The sequence below is a fragment of the Ictidomys tridecemlineatus genome, chromosome 15, assembly GCF_052094955.1.
Source record: "Ictidomys tridecemlineatus isolate mIctTri1 chromosome 15, mIctTri1.hap1, whole genome shotgun sequence".
Taxonomy (NCBI): domain Eukaryota; kingdom Metazoa; phylum Chordata; class Mammalia; order Rodentia; family Sciuridae; genus Ictidomys; species Ictidomys tridecemlineatus.
Window position 1 is genome coordinate 14434052 of NC_135491.1, and position 16943 is coordinate 14450994.

General features: G+C 44.7%; 1 protein-coding gene across 3 annotated transcripts in view; it reads right to left on the reverse strand.

The window, feature by feature from the left end:
- Positions 1-16943, reverse strand: part of Samd4b (sterile alpha motif domain containing 4B) — a 41439-nt gene that overhangs the window by 14644 nt on the left and 9852 nt on the right. Inside the window, exons 2-3 of one of the 3 annotated variants that reach the window (XM_078032086.1) lie at positions 12283-12685; positions 1467-1937 (exon numbers count right to left, since the gene is read on the reverse strand). In XM_078032086.1, the coding sequence (XP_077888212.1) occupies positions 1467-1937; positions 12283-12478 (667 nt within the window). In that variant the 5' untranslated portion in view covers positions 12479-12685. The remainder of the gene's footprint in view (positions 1-1466; positions 1938-12282; positions 12686-16943) is intronic. The other 2 variants (XM_078032088.1, XM_078032087.1) reach the window with 2 other exon arrangements.

Sequence of the window (16943 nt, forward strand, 5' to 3'; positions counted from 1 at the left end):
ACCAGTATGTCACAATGAATCCCAGTACTGTGTAAAATTATGCACACACACGCAAAAAAAGAGTACCTAGCACAGTCACCTAGTAATACCTAGTATTACTAATGCCTTGCAGCAGGAATATGTCTCTTTTTGTGTGGTACTGGGGTGAACCCGGGGTGCTCTCCGGGTCACCACCGTTTTATTTTTTGCAGTCCTAGGGATTGAATCCAGAGGCACTATACCATTGAGTCCCATCTGCAGCCCTTTTTATTTTTTGAGACATGGTCTCATTAAGTTGCTGAGGCTGGCCTCAAATTTGTGATTTTGCCTCAGCCTCCCAAGTCACTGTGATTACAGGCATATGCCATCATGCCTGGCTCCTATCTCCCACATTTTAAACTTTGAGACAGGGTCTTTCTAAGTTGCTGAAATGGCCTTGAGATTGCAATCCTCCTACCTTGGTGTCCCAAATAGCTGAGATTACAGGCATGTGCCACCACAAGTGGGAGTTATATATTACATTAACAAACAAACAGGGGCTGGGGATGTGGCTCAAGCAGTAGCGCACTCGCCTGGCATGCGTGCGGCCCTGGGTTTGATCCTCAGCACCACATACAAACAAAGATGTTATGTCCGCAGAAAACTAAAAAATAAATATAAAAAAAAAATAAAAGATAAAAACAACAACAACAACAACAAAAAAAACCAAACACAAAAGATATCTAAGAAGGACTGTAAGCAAGACCGTAAGCTAAAGGTAGCTCACTGCAGCCAGTGAGCTAGAAGGGACCTTAGATGATGGTGTCTACTCCTCTAACGGGGGGTCACAAATTCAAGGTGGCAGAGGCCAGGTACCAGAAATGCTCAAAGATGGTTTGGGTCAGTCAGAGGTAGGCTGCAGCACATGTGCAGAGTTTAAAGCAGGTGGCTGATATTCAGTTTCCTCTCCTATTGTTGCTGCTGCTGAGAATACAGGCCTTGAGCTGCCAGATCTTTGGACTTCTCAAGAGAAGTTGGAAATTCGATTTTAAGGGGAAAAATCTAATATCACTAAATTAATAAATTAAGCAAATTTTATTTTTTTTTACTGAGGACTGGGGATTGAACCCAAGGTGCTTTACCTCTGAGCTACATTCCCATATTATTTTTCTTTTTTAAAAATTCTAAAACAGGGTCTTGCTAAATTGCTGAGCCTGGCTTTGAACCTATGATCTTCCTGCCTCAGCCTCCCAAGTCACTGGGATTGTAGGCATGAACCACCATGTCCAGCCACACTAAAATTTACGTAAAAACACAAAACCAAAGTGTGGATTCAATAATATGTCTGTAGGTCCAATTTGGCTCTGGGAGTGCAAGTTCCCAACCTTTGTACTACTTAAAAAAGCTGAGGCGCAGAGAAGTTATGGGAGTTTCCCAAGGCCACACAATGAGTAAAGAGAGCCCAGTCTGGCCATTTTCAGGCATGGCCTCCTGCAATACCCCCTCACCTGTATTTGCATTGCTCCCAATACTGTTGATGGCTGGCGGCACCGAGGTGGATGGGTGGAAGGGCACATGTCCATTTTCCCGGGGTGGCTTGTCCTGCCAGCCTGGCCCTGCCTCTCCAGGGCCCAGCTCTGCAGTCCCCCCCCACTCATCTGAGCCCTGGCGTGAGTGGTAGGAGGGTTCTGGCCGGGTACGGAAGCCACTAGCCAGCCGCTCTTCCAGGTGGCTCAGCCAGAGGGCCAGCGCATTGCGGTCCTCCAGTGTGGTGGCTGGGTGGATGAGGGCATAGGAGAGCAGCTGGCGGCTCTCCTCGATGAAGGCATTGCTCTCAATCGAGTAAGCCAGCACTTTCTGCAGTAGCCTCATGTACTCCGACTTGGCCTCCGTGTTGCCTGGTTGAAGTAGAGGCAGGTGGGACAGCAGGAGGGACACCACCTTCTCTTTGGACTCCTGCTGCCACTGGCTGACGATGGCTACAGAGGGGATAAGAGGAAATGTCAGGAGAGTCTGGGTGGAAACAACTACAAACCCAAGAATCCACTGTCTATTCCCTCAGTTCTAATCTCCTCCTCTCCTTTCTCTGTTCATGCTTGACCTTATCTCTCATGTAACTGAGTCACACACACGTACATACAGATTGACTGATCTTCCTAAACTTCACTAGGATGTCATGTTCCTCACCAGGAGTTTTACAATGGCAATCTGCACCAAGACTTATAGCCCAATATCACCTTCATTTTCCAGGGCACTCCCCATCTATTCCTCCAGATGAAGACTCAGCTAGAACATATTCCCATTTTCTCTGGGGCTCTCTAAACCCTACATTCATCCAACCTTCCACAATCAGGCTGAGATTTGAGGCTTTAGCCTGTAGCCACCTCTTTCCTTCTGCCCAAATTCTATCTCTTCTTCTTCTCTTTAATGACACAAATAAATAAATAAAACAATATGGAACACTTCAAGAATTTGGGATTGCTCTTGAGTGGGTCTCAGACTAATTTTCTGTATTGTTCCAATTTTTAGCTTAGTTCTGCTAAAGTGAGCACCAATGTGATGTCTTTTAGAATGCCTAAACCTATCCTCCTCCAGGAAGACTCCCCTGACTCCTCTGTGCCAGGGTCATCTTGACCTCTCCTTTCATTTCATATCTGAGAATCTGAATAATGAGCCAAGATTTCCCCATCACCCAGAAGGGAGCACCCTAAGAATAAGGCCCCAGGCTGGCAGCATAAAGGAGACTTTGGGAAGGACCCACTACAGGTCTGACTGTCCCCCTCAAAAACCTTGTTACTCTGTGATTAGCTAAACAAAGTAGAGGATGGAGATGACGCTGAAAAAGGACAAAGAACACCAATACTTGGAAAGAAGAGATAGTGTTCAAGGATCAAGGCCAACTCACTCTTGGGCAACTGGGTTCACACCTGTAGCCAAGATGATGATTCACAGGATGATGAGAAATGTGCTAATGGTAAGATCCTGGAAGGAGGCAAAGAAGCTGGCGCTAAGTGGACAAAACTAAGACCCCCAAAGAGTGGATAATGAAAATGAACAGGTAGAGATATGACTCATGTCACTTCACTGCTCATCAACCATGTAACTTTGGGAAATAGCAGCCCCTTTCCTGAGCTCTGCTTTGTCTTTAGAGGAGAACTCAGAATTATTCCTGCCTGGCATGGCTGCTGGGAATTGAGACCACAGCATAAGCTAAGTCCTTGGGAAATATTTGCTGTTTTTTTTTTAATTTACTATTGTTATAATTTGATTCTGGAATGTCCCCCTAAAGGTTCATGGGTTAAAGGCTTGGTACCCAATGCAGCAATGTCCAGAGGTAAGGTTCCTGGGAAATGATTAAAGTCATGAGAATTCTGACCTCTGATGGGGTTCACAGTGGAGGGCATTATTAGGTGGTGGTGGGAACTTCAGGAGGTGGGGTCTAGTTGGAAAACGTAGATCACTGGGAACTAATCTGGAAGGGTATATCTTGCCCCTGGTCCTTCTCTCTCTCACTTCCCCTCTACCATGGGCAAGCAGTTTTACTCTACCATGTCCTCTCTGCCATGATACTCTGCCTCATCACAAGCCCATAACATAATGGAGCCAGATAACCATAAACTAAAACCTCTCAAACTGTGAGCCAAAATAAATATTTTTTTCCTCCAAGTTGATTTCTCAGGCACCTTGTCACAGCATCAGAAAAACTAGCACAATTAGTATTATGGGTAGTATACTTTACAATGGCTCCTTCCTTTTAATACATGGATTGTAAAAGCACAATCCAATCTTCTATCTTAGGAAACAGAGAAGCTGGGAATAGGCATGCATAAGGAAACGTAGGCATCCAAGGGTCTTTCAATGCAAGTTTCTTAAGCCTTAAGATTCCAAGGACTGCCAGGTGCTTTGGCTTACGCCTGTAATCCCAGCAATTCAGGAGTCTGAGGCAGGAGGATTGCAAGTTCAAGGCCAGTCTTGTCATCTTAGTAAGACCCTGTTTCAAAATAAAAAATATAAAGGGCTGGAGAAGTAGCTCAGTGGTTAAAGCACTCCTGGGTTCAATACCTAGTATGGAGAGAAGAAAAAATCCAAAGGCCTCTTCTTTCTTCTGCCCATAATGCAGGATATATACTTGGTTCCTTGCGTAGAAATTTGAAAAGTGTCGCTTCTGCAACCCTCTTTCTTAATGAATTGCTTAGAAATCTGTGGCCTGGAATTCCCATTAACTTCTAATTCTATTTAAATCTGTAACCCCAGGAAAATGAAACACTCAATTCCCAATTCCTGGCTATGTAAATCGTTCATTTTCTTGGCCTGGCTCTCCTCTTTGCTCCAAGTTTCCTAGAGAAACCCTGTTAAAGTACCCAGAAATTCATCCATTCATTCATTTAAAGTCAACTCAAATTAATACTACCCCAAATTAATAACAGAATTAATAATACTACCACCATTAAAAATAACAACGGATAACATTTATTGAACATTTGCCATGTTCCAGCCACTATATGAACAGCATGACTGGCTTTCATCCCCTCCTTTGTCCTGTTTTAGCATTCCCATCTTCCAGATAAATAACATTTGGGAAGGTGAATTCACTTCCCCCAAGTGACAAAGCTAGTGAGTGACAATACCATGATCTGAACCCAGGTCTATCTGCCTCTGGAATTGAGAAGAATTTTCACTACAACCTATTTCTCTGATGCAGACTCTCCCTTCTTCCCCTTCCTTTCCCTGGCTGGCTTTCCAGATTCCCGTCAGTAACTGCCACTCAAAGTTAGGAAATTGCATCCCCTCTATCTTTATTTGAACCAGCTCCCCATGACCACAAGACTGTCTCCCCAGGCTACCTCCACATTTAAAGATCATTCCAAGATGGGACAGGCATTCCTAAAGTTAGGGAATCTAGTCTTTCCTGCTCTCCCACCTCAATCTGGCACTCACTGGGTCACATGATAATGAACTTCTCTAGCACCCACCCTTCTCTGATATAGTCCCTAGCTTTGGGTTCTTATTTATTTATTTTGGTACTAAGGATTGAACCCAGGGGTGCTTAACCACTGAGCAACATCCCCAGCTCTTTATTTAGAGACAGGGTCTCACTGAGTTGCTAAGTGCCTTGCTAAGCTGCCGAGGCTGGTTTTGAACTCATGATTCTCGTGCCTCAGCCTCCTGAACTGCTGAGATTACATGTGTGTACCACTGCGCCTGGCAAGTTTTCAATTCTGGATAAGAAATATAGTGCATAATAATAGGGACAAAGTAAAGAATTTGCATCCCAATTGCAGCATGCAGCAACGTTGCCTGGACAATATGCTTCCTCTCTGTAAAACAGGGATGACAGGACTACTGAGAAGATTTAGGGAGGTGATGCATATAAAGCATCTGAAAGAGTCTGCCCATAGTAAACTCTCAGGATGTGGCTCAGTGATGGGTGTTTTTCTCCCTTCTCCACCAGCACAGTCCCTTCATCCCTACCCTGACATTCTCAATTGCTGTTGTTTGGGCCTTACAGGGTAGCCAGAGGCATCTGGGACAGAGAGGCCTTGTCTAGTCCCTCCCCCACCCCAGAGTACTGCCAGGACCCCAGGGCTAAGGGACACAGCTTCTCCTCTGGTACTGCCAGGGGACGTGACAGAACAGCCCTAAGGGTTAGGTTCAATGAAAGACCTTGTTCTACTGCCCAGAAAGGGGAGAGTGGTTTTGGACGAATGGAAGCTGACCCTGAGGAAATGTGTGTTCATGTGTCTGAGTGGTGGTGGTGGTGGTAAGGGCGGGCCTCCCATGACTGGGAAGCATCAATGAGTACTGGAATTGGTCCAAGGAATTTGTGCAGCCTCAGGCCCCTTGGGGTGAGCCCAGCTGAGGCTGCAGATGATGGGTGGGGATGGAACTTCTAGTTTCCTGCCCAGATCAGAAAAGTCTGGCCCCAAGTACAGGCACATCAGGGGCCCAATGAATACCTGCCCAATTGAACCCAGATGGTCCGGGGAAGGTATGATATTTCCATGCGTATAATATCCCCTAGCTAGGCTCCCCCAACCTCATGTTACCTAGCAGAGCATACTGAATGAAAAAACATATTCAAAAGGCAAACGTGTCTGGGTTCAAAATCCAGCTATAACTCCAAGACCTAAGTCAACACCACTGTGAGCCAGTCCTTTTACCTCTCTGAGCCTTGGTCTCTTTTGTCAAATGGGGTTTATAAAAGCCCTTGTTGCCAGGCACAGTAGCATTATGCCAACAGTTGTAATCCCAGCAGTTTAGGAGGCCGAGTTAGAGGATCGAAAGTTCAAGGCCAGCCTCAGCAAAAGCAAGGTGTTAAGCAACTCAGTGAGACTCTGTCTCCAAATAAAATACAAAACAGGGCTGGGCATGAGGCTTAGAGGTCAAGTGCCCCTGAGTTCAATCCCCGGTACTGCCTACCCCTCAAAAAAGCCCTTGTCACTTGGTTATAAAACGAAGGAAACAAATCATGCAAAGCACCTGGCATGTGTGATGCTCAGTACATTTGACTATTACTATCACTGCTCCTGGTTGAAGATCTAGAACCATGCCGTTTCAGGGCTGGGGGAGAAGTTCATTTAGGAAAGCACATCTGGGACTCCCCCTTAAGATTCCCAATAGGGATGAGGAATTTCATACAGTTATTTACCAAAAACAGACAGATCTCTGGTTCCTTGGAGCTAGAGGCACAACAAGCAGTGATGAAATTCTGGAGGTGGGTGGATGGGGGAGGGGGCTGGGGAATGCCATGACGCCAAGAGCTGCTTTTCACCAAGCTGCAAATCTGGACTCCACAGGCATGGAGAGAGAGCGAGGGAGGCTGTGTATGAGTGCTTGCCTTGGCACGGCGGCCACAGGGCAGGTCTGGCCAGGTGACCAGAGCTAAGTAGGTCATAACCCTGGGTCCTGGCAAATCACAGGAGCCAAATATATCTTTTGAGAACTGCCGTAAGAGCCAAACCATTTTTATGTGCTGGGCTGTCGCAACCATTTTGAAAGCCTCAGGCACCAGTCAGAGGGGCTAGGGTTTGGCTCCAAACATCACCCTAGCTCACAAAGATATGAGGGAGGGCCAAGGGGCTCACATTTTTGTTTGATGAACTATGTCAGTAGAGTCTGAAAGGGGAGGGTGGAGGCATCAGGACTGAGCCAGTCTGGTGACTCACTTATCATGGCCCCTCCTGACCTCAGTTTCCCCACCCAGACCCAAGGAGCCAAGGAGGAGGAGCTTAAACCTGCTGGATTTGGGAACTGACTCAGAAGAGATGAGGTGGGAAGGCAGGAAATGTAGCCCAGGATGCTATAGAATTAGGACGGAAGGGGAAATTCAGCTCCCCTGGCCCCCATTCTCCACCATCCTCCTGTCCATGAGACTTCCCTTCTAGTCTAAGGCAGCATCAGGGAAAGGAGAGTGCCAAGATTACTGTTGTAGTTCCAAACAGAAGGGAATACAGGAGAAGGAACAAGGATGATGATGAGGGGACACCTGGGTCCTTCCCCCTCTTCCAGAGCTCTGGAGTATTACTTTCTTGAATATTGCCTCAGGTCCTGTTTCTATGAAACCAGTGTGGGGTGCTGGAGATAGATGACTTCCATATATCCTCCTTGTCCCCAGGGGGACAGCCTAGGCTGTACCCCCCACCCCAACTTTCAACAGGTCACATTCCTTACCACATTCTTAGGCTCACCTAGAATCAGCATCAGCAAGTGTCAAATCGTTCTCCATTGGGTCACACACGAGTCACCTAGGGAGCTTTAAATCTCTAAGGGCAGGACCTATGTCTCACATTATTTTTAGGAAGTTTCTGGGGGACTGTGACCTGAAGCCAGGACTGGGACACTTTCTTAGGTTGGTTTCTCTGTGTTCCCTGCCCTATCTGTGGACGAGATAGGCGTGTAGGCAACTCTGATCCAAACCCAGGGACTCCCTGGAGAACTAAAGGAAGAGGTAGGTTCATCAGGTGGGACAGAGACAAAATCCGGAAAAAAGCAAGGGATCTACACCTCATTCTTCAGGCCTCCTGCTCTGAAGGGAGCTGAAGAGCTACGAAAGGACTTCAGTCCCTGTAATGGGCAGCTCTTAATTGGGGACTGGTGGGCCAAATTAACTCAGAATTTGGTTAGTGGGGTATGTGTACACTTCTCTGAGAAAGCGAGGGTCCATCCAGTAAAATTTGGCAGGGGACAGTGCTGTGGACTGAATCCAGGGCCTTGCACATGCTAGATGAGTGCTCTATTACTCAGCTATATCTCCAGTCTGCATTAAATATTAATATTGCTCTAGGGCTGGGTTGTAGCTCAGTGGTAGAGTGCTCACCTAGCATGCATGAGGCACTGGGTTTGATCCTCAGCACTACATAAAAATAAAGATATTGTGTCCACTTATAACTAAAAAATAAATGTTAAAAAAAAGTGAACTATTGCTCTAGAATGTGCTGGCTCCCAAAGAAAGTAGTATGCTTGTCTATGTTCTGTCAACTTTGACACTTTTTTTCCGAGCCTAAAGATGTACCTCAAAAGAACTTAGAACCACCCCTTCATTGACTAGATAAGGATCCTCAGACTCAAGAGCAGTATGAGTTAATGGTAGAGCTGGATCTAGAACTTTGATGTGTTATGCTTCATAACAAGTTCAATCACCCAGCAGGGCATCATCTCCCATAGTGACTGCTCATCAGAAAAATTTGGGTATTTTTCCCCACAACCATTCTCTCAGGGTGCTCCTTTAGTGGGTCTGGGGGGACAGTGAGGGGCCAGGAATCTGAATTTTAAGTTACTGCCCATTCTGGGGGATTCTGATGATAGTGCAAGTTGGAAAACCCAAGTGAATGGAAAGGCCAATAATGAACAGAGGAAAAGAAATAAGGGAGGAGCAATTTCTCCCAAGAGACAAATAAGGTGAAAGGGGTAGGGGATTCTATTTGAGGGCAGGAGTGAGGAAGGAGACTGCTGTATTAGTCTTGGAGCCCTCATGTCTATTAGGCAGAGGCATTCCATTCAAAGCCCAACAGAATTTACCTGTGATCACTTCTCTCTCAAGTCACGCTCTACTCCCATCCTGTTGGGCTTTCTCCCTTTCTTCGTAATAAGGTAGGCAGAACTGCAGCCAAACATACTACTTTCTTTGGGGGCCCCAAAACCTTCTTTTAGATTAACAGCCCTTTTTTAAAATTTTTTTTTTTTAGTTATAGACAGACAAAACACCTTTATTTTATGTGGTGCTGAGGATCAAACCCAGCGCCTTCCACATGCGAGACAAGCACTCTACCACTGAGCTATAACCTCAGCTCCAGAATAACAGTTCTTAATATTTTAATGCAGGAAGGAAAGAAGCAAGCAAACCAGTCAGTGAGCACATCAAGATTGGAGTAGAGCTTGATTTGATAGAGAAACGATCACAGGTAATTTCTTTCCTTTCCCTCTCTTCCCTCCTGTAGGTTTTCATTACTCCCTTAACCATGTAAGTATCAGCTTGTTATAAAAATTCTTATTGGGCAGGGATTGTGGCTCAGTGGCAGAGCACTTGCCTTGCTCATGTGAGGCACTGGGTTCAATCCTCAGCACCACATAAAAATAAACAAACAAAATAAAGATAAAACAAAACAAAATTCTTGCCACCTGATATGGGTATATAGAGAAAGGCCTTGATTCATGTACTTGTCATTCAATTTATTGCCCAGCAGTTCTCAGCCCTGGCAAGCCATTAATAACAAGGCATATAAGTATGTGCTGAATATGGAATGGTATGAAATTATTTTGATAAGTGAACAAAGCAAACTGGTTAATACACATATCTGGCTATATTTGTTTAAACAACTTTTTAAAAAAAATCTCTTTTTTTTGTAGTTGTAGATGGACAGACTGCCTTTATTTTATTTGTCTCTTTTTATATGGTGCTGAGGATTGAACCTGGTGCATCACATATGCTAGGCAAGCGCTCTGTCCCAGCCCTTAAAACACCTTAAAGCAAGAAGGAGAATAAGTTTGTAGCTATATATGCACAGAATCCATCTCATAAAACATAACACAAGAAGGTGGGAACATGGGAGTCTGAAAAGGAGACCTCACTTTTCACCTTCTGCATGGTTTGATTTTTACTACAAGTTCTAAAAACAAAAACAAAGACTGAAAATGCTCTTGAATATATCAATAACAATAAGCACCACCAGCGGTTCTGACACGCAGACAAAACTGGTACCCAAAAATTATTTAACTGCCTTCATGGATGCAGTGGTAGAAGGTTATGTGACAAAGCTGCATAAGACACTAGCCTGTCCCCAAAACGCCCCCATGCTGACAACAGGGTCTTAACACAAACTCCTGCCCCTAGTGCTAAAGAGGGGAACCCTCCCTAGTAGGGAGGCTGAGTCTTGTGCCTGCTGCAGCTGAGCTGGGTTCTTGCTGTTCTGTCTGCCAGTCTGGGAATTAGGCTGATATGGCTCCTGGGCTAAGTAACTGCCTTCCCCTATAACCACTGCACTTCTGTGACTTACACATAAAAATGCAATAAAAAATAAAGCTCACTGGGCTGGGACTGGTGCTAAGTGGTAGAGCACTTGCTTAGCAGTGTGAGGAACTGGGTTTGATGCACAGCACCACATAAAAATGAATAAATAAAGGTATTATGTCTATCCATAACTAAAAATATATATATCTTTTAAAAAAGAAAGAAAGAAAGAAAAAGAAAAGAAAGAAAACAAAGAAAGCTGACTATTGCTAAGATGGGTGGGCCTGGGGAACCAAGGAAGGCCAGGCAGCTCTGTGGCTCTCCAAACTCCAATATTAGAAGCCCATGCTGGTTTCCTCACCTTTAAACATGGGATAATAATAGTACCTACAAGACTGGTTGTGAGGACCAACTGAATTACTGACAATAAAAACAACAGCTGACAGTCACTGCGTGTTTACCACATGCCAGCCACTGTTCTAAGAGCTCTACACGTGTTACTCACTGACTCCTCAAAAGTATTCTAAAAGGTCAATATAAGTATAATTTTGACTTTAAGATGACAGAATTGAGGCATGGAGAGGTTAAATTACTTGGTTACATGGCAAGTGAAAACTGTAATTTAAACCTAGACAATGAGAATTGAGAGCCACCAGAGAACACTGCTTTCCAAGTTAATAAATAGAAAGTAAAGGGTACTTGGGGACAACCTTCTCAAGACCCCTCCCTTGTGGGACCTTTGCTTCCTTTCTGTTTCAAAAATAAATTATATTACTTTGCTCTAAATAAATTTAAAAATGGTACCTCCTTGATGTATACTCAAAAAAAAAAAAAAAAGAGTACTTAGCTTGTAAGGGTTCAATGTCAACTATGATTGTGAAGAAGGTGGGATGAGTGAGGATGACTAATTAGGACAAACTGCATGGAGCCCCCGTCCCCTTCCTAGCTAACTTTTGGGTATCCACTGCCTTCCCTCTTCTCCGGCCTCCATCTCTCACTGGTCAGTGGTGTCAGCAGCTCTCTCTTCAGCCCTTTGGAGGCCCAGAAGGTCAGAAAGGCTTTAGCAGTGGTACTTGAGGTTGTTCTCTGGCCTTACTCCTATCTATGACTGGGGGCCTAGGGACAGGTTCTAGAGAAGCCTGGCTCACTTATCCCAATGCCAACCTTTTAAGACATGGAGTGCCTCTCTCCAGGATGCTTAAGGACTGGAAATACAGAACTATATCTAAATTCCAAACTCTCTTGAAGCTATTTATGTCTTAAGTCCAACTTACCCTTGGGGATAAAAAAATAGTGTAGATGACTTATGAATTCTGGAAGAGTTCTAAAATTCCCTCTCAGAGTTGTTGTTGTTTTGAGGAAGGGGGAACTGGCGATTGAACCCTCTATCACTAGGCAACATCCCTAGCTCTTATTATTTTGAGACAAGGTCTTGCTAAGTTTCCCAGGCTGGCCTCTAGCTTGTGAACCTCCCGCCTCAGTCTCTGGAGCCACTGGGATTATAGGTGCCATCATACCCAGCTTGATGTCCTGGAGCTTGAAAAATAAATTTTTATTGCTCACTTTCTATCCCTCTTTTCATAGGTAATAACTTTAGTCTGTTCCTTTCAGCTGCCCACACAAGCAAACCTACACGATCCTTTCTCGGTTAGGGGTTTGCCACCCCATTGGGAGTCTCCCATTCTACCCTGAGGATATCTGGCAAAAAAGCCCCAGGAGAGCCAAGATGAAGGCTTGGGAGGACAGGGACTTCCCAACTCCCAAAAGCACAGAACACAAATTTCTTAGCACCATTACAGACTGGCCTTCTTGGGCATCTGACATCCATTCCAGGTCACCCTCCTAATTCACTCCCATCTCTAGGGGCAGAGACTCACCAGCACTGTTGGCCTCCGACTCCAGCAGGTGGATGTCATTGCAGTCCGCCAGCGAGTGCTCCAGGCAGAGCTGCAGGAAGCGAGCTTGGGTACGGGTGACCCGCTTCAGAAGCGACAACAGGGCCACTGTCTGCTCACACTCATTCCAGCCCTTGAACCAGCCAGCGAGGATGCCCACCTGGTCTCGGAACATCATGGTGCCAGGCCTGGGGCCAGGGTGGGGGGGACGGCGGTGGCAAGGGCCAGCGCCGTCACATGGTCTCGGCTCTGGGCTCCTGTTAGCTCTCCCCTGAGGGCCAGGGCTTGAGGACGTTCCCTGGCGTGGTGGCAATGGGTGGTTAGGGGAGGAGGGGGCCTGCTCACATGGGGGGAGGTCTTGGTCCAGCCACGCCTCTCCAGGCTCCTGGAAAAGGAAGCAAAGGGATCAGAGAGAGCGAAGGGGCCAAAGCTGTCCAGGAGAGTGTGGGCTGAGGAGGTACAGAGCCTCATGCCTTCCTCTTTCAGAGTACTTGTTCAAAGAAAAAAGATGAAGCCAACTTCAGATACTAAACCAACTTCCTATCAATCTCTAGGTCCAGAGAAAAGGCACTGGCACTCACAGACCTCCCCCCCCACACACACACACTAAGGAGAAGATGCTACCCCTCATACCGGGTTGCCAGAGGGCCAAAGAAGGTGGAGTTAAAGCAGAAAGTAAGTTGGGAAGATTTTTCAGAAAAGGAAAATAAGACAGGCTTCACATTATCGGAAAAGATCTGAATTAATGGAACATGACAAAGAAGGGACTCTGAGCACATCTCCTAACCTTGCTGCTCATTGACTCCTTCCCTCTGAGAGCTGGAACCAGTGACTACTCACATGCTAGAAGGACCCTAAGGGCTCCATAATTACTTTAAACCAAAACTTACAAGACTTGGTCAAGGGTGAACATGGGGTGGTGACCCCAGTGGAGATCTCAGGAATATAGACAGCTATTTAGTCCCTAACTGGCTGGGTACAAGTCAGCCCTTGGACATGAGCAAGAACAGTCTTTTTCAAAGATTATCAACAGGCTGAGGAAATCTCACCCTCTTCAACCCAGCTTTCCTACTCTGGAAAATATACATATCTGATCTCTAAGATACTACCTATCTCTCTACAAGGTAAATTCCTCCCAGAACTCTTCTTCTTCATTCCTCTGAAGTTTGCTTCAGACTCAAGTTCTCTAGGTTGGAAAGTCCTCTTGACTTCTAGAACCACAGCCTGTCATCCAAACCCCTGAGAGCCAAGAATACACCAACCAGAGAGGAAAAGGAGAAATCAAAATTCAAAGACTCCCAAACAGAAAGTATCCAAATTTCTCTCTTAGGCAGGAACTACACAGAGGTTGTTTCATCTGGGCAACCAACAGGCCTACCTTTCAGTTGATGATTTCTGGACACTCATTCTGAAGCCTTTTTCTTTCTACATTTTTTTAGTTGTTGATGGACCTTTATTTATTTTTAAAATTTATTTGTATGTGGTGCTGAGAATCAAATCCCATGCCTCATGCATGCTAGGCAAGCGCACTACCACTAAGCCACAACCTCAACCCCTCTGAACCCTTTTTCTAAGTTGACTTGAGCTCCAGGTCTCCAATCAATATCTCCCCCATCTGTCTCTCTTGTAACCAAAGTCCTTGGCACGATCCCCAAACCACATTCAGCTCCATAATCCTCTGGCTGCCAAAGGACAGAGTTTCCCTGAACTGAGAACTCTACATAAAGACCCACTGAACCTGTTGGGCGCAGGTCTTAGGGAGCTACTCCCATCTCCACGAAGTTCCGTCTTTGCTGAGGAGAGCTGTGAAGTACATCTGGCTGTTAACAACTCACTTGCCTCACAGATCCCCTGCAGAACCCCCAAACAGAGCAAACTAGCATAGCTGTCAATACCTCTAATATAAGAAGCAGAAAAAGGTGTGAGAAGATGAAACCTTGCTCCAAGTTAAAAAGCCTTCTCAAATCTTTTTAAAGGCAAAATAAGAAGTTGCCTCCCTGGCTTACAATTCTCCAGTGGCTTCCCATTGCACTTAAACTAAATGCAAAAAGGCCCTCCCGAGGACTCCTGTGGCCTTTCCAACTTCATCCTGTACCAAGTTCCTTCTTGTTCACTGCACTTCTCTTCCCGTAGCTCCTATTTGTTACTCAGGTCTCCGTTCATTCTGTCATTTCCTGAGACAGCTTCTCTAACGATCCAATCTAAGGAGATTTTCCCTGGTGACTATTTTGTATTGTTTTATTTCTTTTATATAACTCAAATACCTCCTGATTTATGTTGTTTCTTTCTTCCCACCAAAATGCAAGCTATACGGACAGTCAGATCCTAGAATGTTACTTGACACACAGATGTTTGATATTTGTTAAATAAATAAATGAATATATGAAAAAAATGAGTGGGGAAGCCACAGTGGGATTTTTACAGCCCTGAAGGAAAAGATGGTAGAAGAAATGGTCCATTGGATGGTCCAACCTGAGGGGGAGGGGAGATTCAAAACTCAGAAACTCTGGAGCAAGAAGTACCCAAATTTCTCTCTTAGGCTGGAACTACAATAGGTTGTTTCAAGGGATTTAGAAATCTTGTCCTAATAGGAAAAGTTTAAAGATACTAAGTTCCCTGTGGGGAAAGAGAAGACTTGGGGGAACTTGTAATACTAACTTTGAATATCTGAAGACATGGCATACAGAAGACAAGACATATCTGGTCTTTTACTCTAGAAAAAAGAGCCATCTACCAGGGTAGATAGATAGCTCTAAGTGACAGGCAACACGAGATATGGGAAATGTTTAAAGTCAAGAAAATTTAGTTCTAGTCCTTCTCCAGCCTCAGATTCACTTTGATTTTGAAATTACATCTGCTTTTTTTCTCTGGAATGTGTGAGATAAGAGGCTGACCTAGGTCAGACATGACAAATAGGTTTTACCTCACAGGCAAACTCCAACTGATTGGTAGTAGCTGCTTGGAGCACTATGAGAGGAAGGATCCCAAAGAAACGAAGAAAATAAGACATCAATGGGGAATGAGTAATAAACTGTGGTTGCCTGTAATCCCAGTGATTTGGAAGGCTTGAGGCAGAAGGACTGATCCCAAGCTTGGGGCTAGCTTCGGCAACTTAGCAAGACCTTGTCACAAAATACAATAAACAAATAAAAAAAGAAGTTGGGGATATAGCTCAAAGGTACAATGCTCCTGAATTCAATCCCTAGCACCACAATAAATAAATAACCTGGGACAGATCGCACACTATGCATTATTTAAAAACACACTTGAACCAGGCATGGTAGCACATACTTGTAATCCTAGCAGATTGGGAGGCTGAGGCAGGAGGATCACCAATTTGAGGCCAGCCTCAGAAACTTAATAAAACCCTGTCTTGAAATAAAAAAATAAAAAGGGCTAGGGATGTAGCTTAGTGGTGGACTGTCCCTGGGTTCAATCCCTATTGCTGCAAAAAAGTAAAAAACAAAATGCTTGAGCAAGGACTGGTGGTCCATGCCTGTAATCCCAATTATTAGAGGCTGAGGCAGGAAGATTGCAAGTTTGAGGCCTGCCTGAACAATTTGGTGAGGCCCTTTCTCAAAATAAAAAGGGCTGGAGATATAGCTCAGTGGTAGAGAACTCTGGGTTCAATCCCCAGTACCTCAAAACAAACAATACATTAAAAAATACAAAAATAAATCTATATCTAGTATTTGATCTGTAACTTGGAGGGATGTCCATAGATGTATGTACAATAAGATGCTATTTTTGTTTATAAAGAAAAAAGTCATACACAAAGCCCCTTGTATACTAATATCTATTTGCATGTGTACAGAGAAATGTGTAGAAGAATACACACTAGGCTAAGATTGGTTACTCTGATGAGACAGGAATGATAAAACACTCTCTTTATGCAATTTTGTACTTTTTCACTATTTTTGTCATTTTAAAAGAATTTAAGAAAAAAAAAAAACCCTGCATTCTACTTCCTGGATTAGTAAGAAAGAGCACTGGGATTAATTATCAATGTTTGCCCGGGATGCTGGGTAGATGAGTGACAGCTCACATGCCTAAAAAAATCAGTTTTCCTTCCCAGTTCCAGCATTTTGTGGCTTTCAGTCCCAAGGAGGCAACAGCTGCTTCAACATAAGGAAGAATTTTAAAATAATATATCTGTCCAAGAATGGAACTGGCTGCCATGTGAGGAGGTAATAAGCTCCCTGGCTGCTGAAGTGGTCAAACGGAGGCTGGATGAACATCCCTTGGGAGTGGGAGGGATTCCTTCACTGGGTGGCAACTCAGAATGATAGAAGGACATGTTACTATTTCAAAGGGTACATTTGTGACGGGAGGTTTGATATGCCAACAGCACTTACAGCAAAAAGATGACCAAATCCACAAACAGACCAAGCTGTGCATACTCTTTCCTTTCCCATAGATTCTTTTACTGGGTTGTTACTTTTTCCTAAGCTATAGCACTGCATCCCTCAAATAAGCAGCTGACTAAACATTAATCCAGTTTCTTCCAGCAAAGTTTTGGGACAGAATGGGGTCTCAAATAGGATGCTGACCGGCCAGGCTTTGAATAAAGCAGGCCAACAGGAACTAAGGTGAGTTGGAAAGTACACACCCTGTCTAAAGGGAGATGTCACTATTCAGCTCTG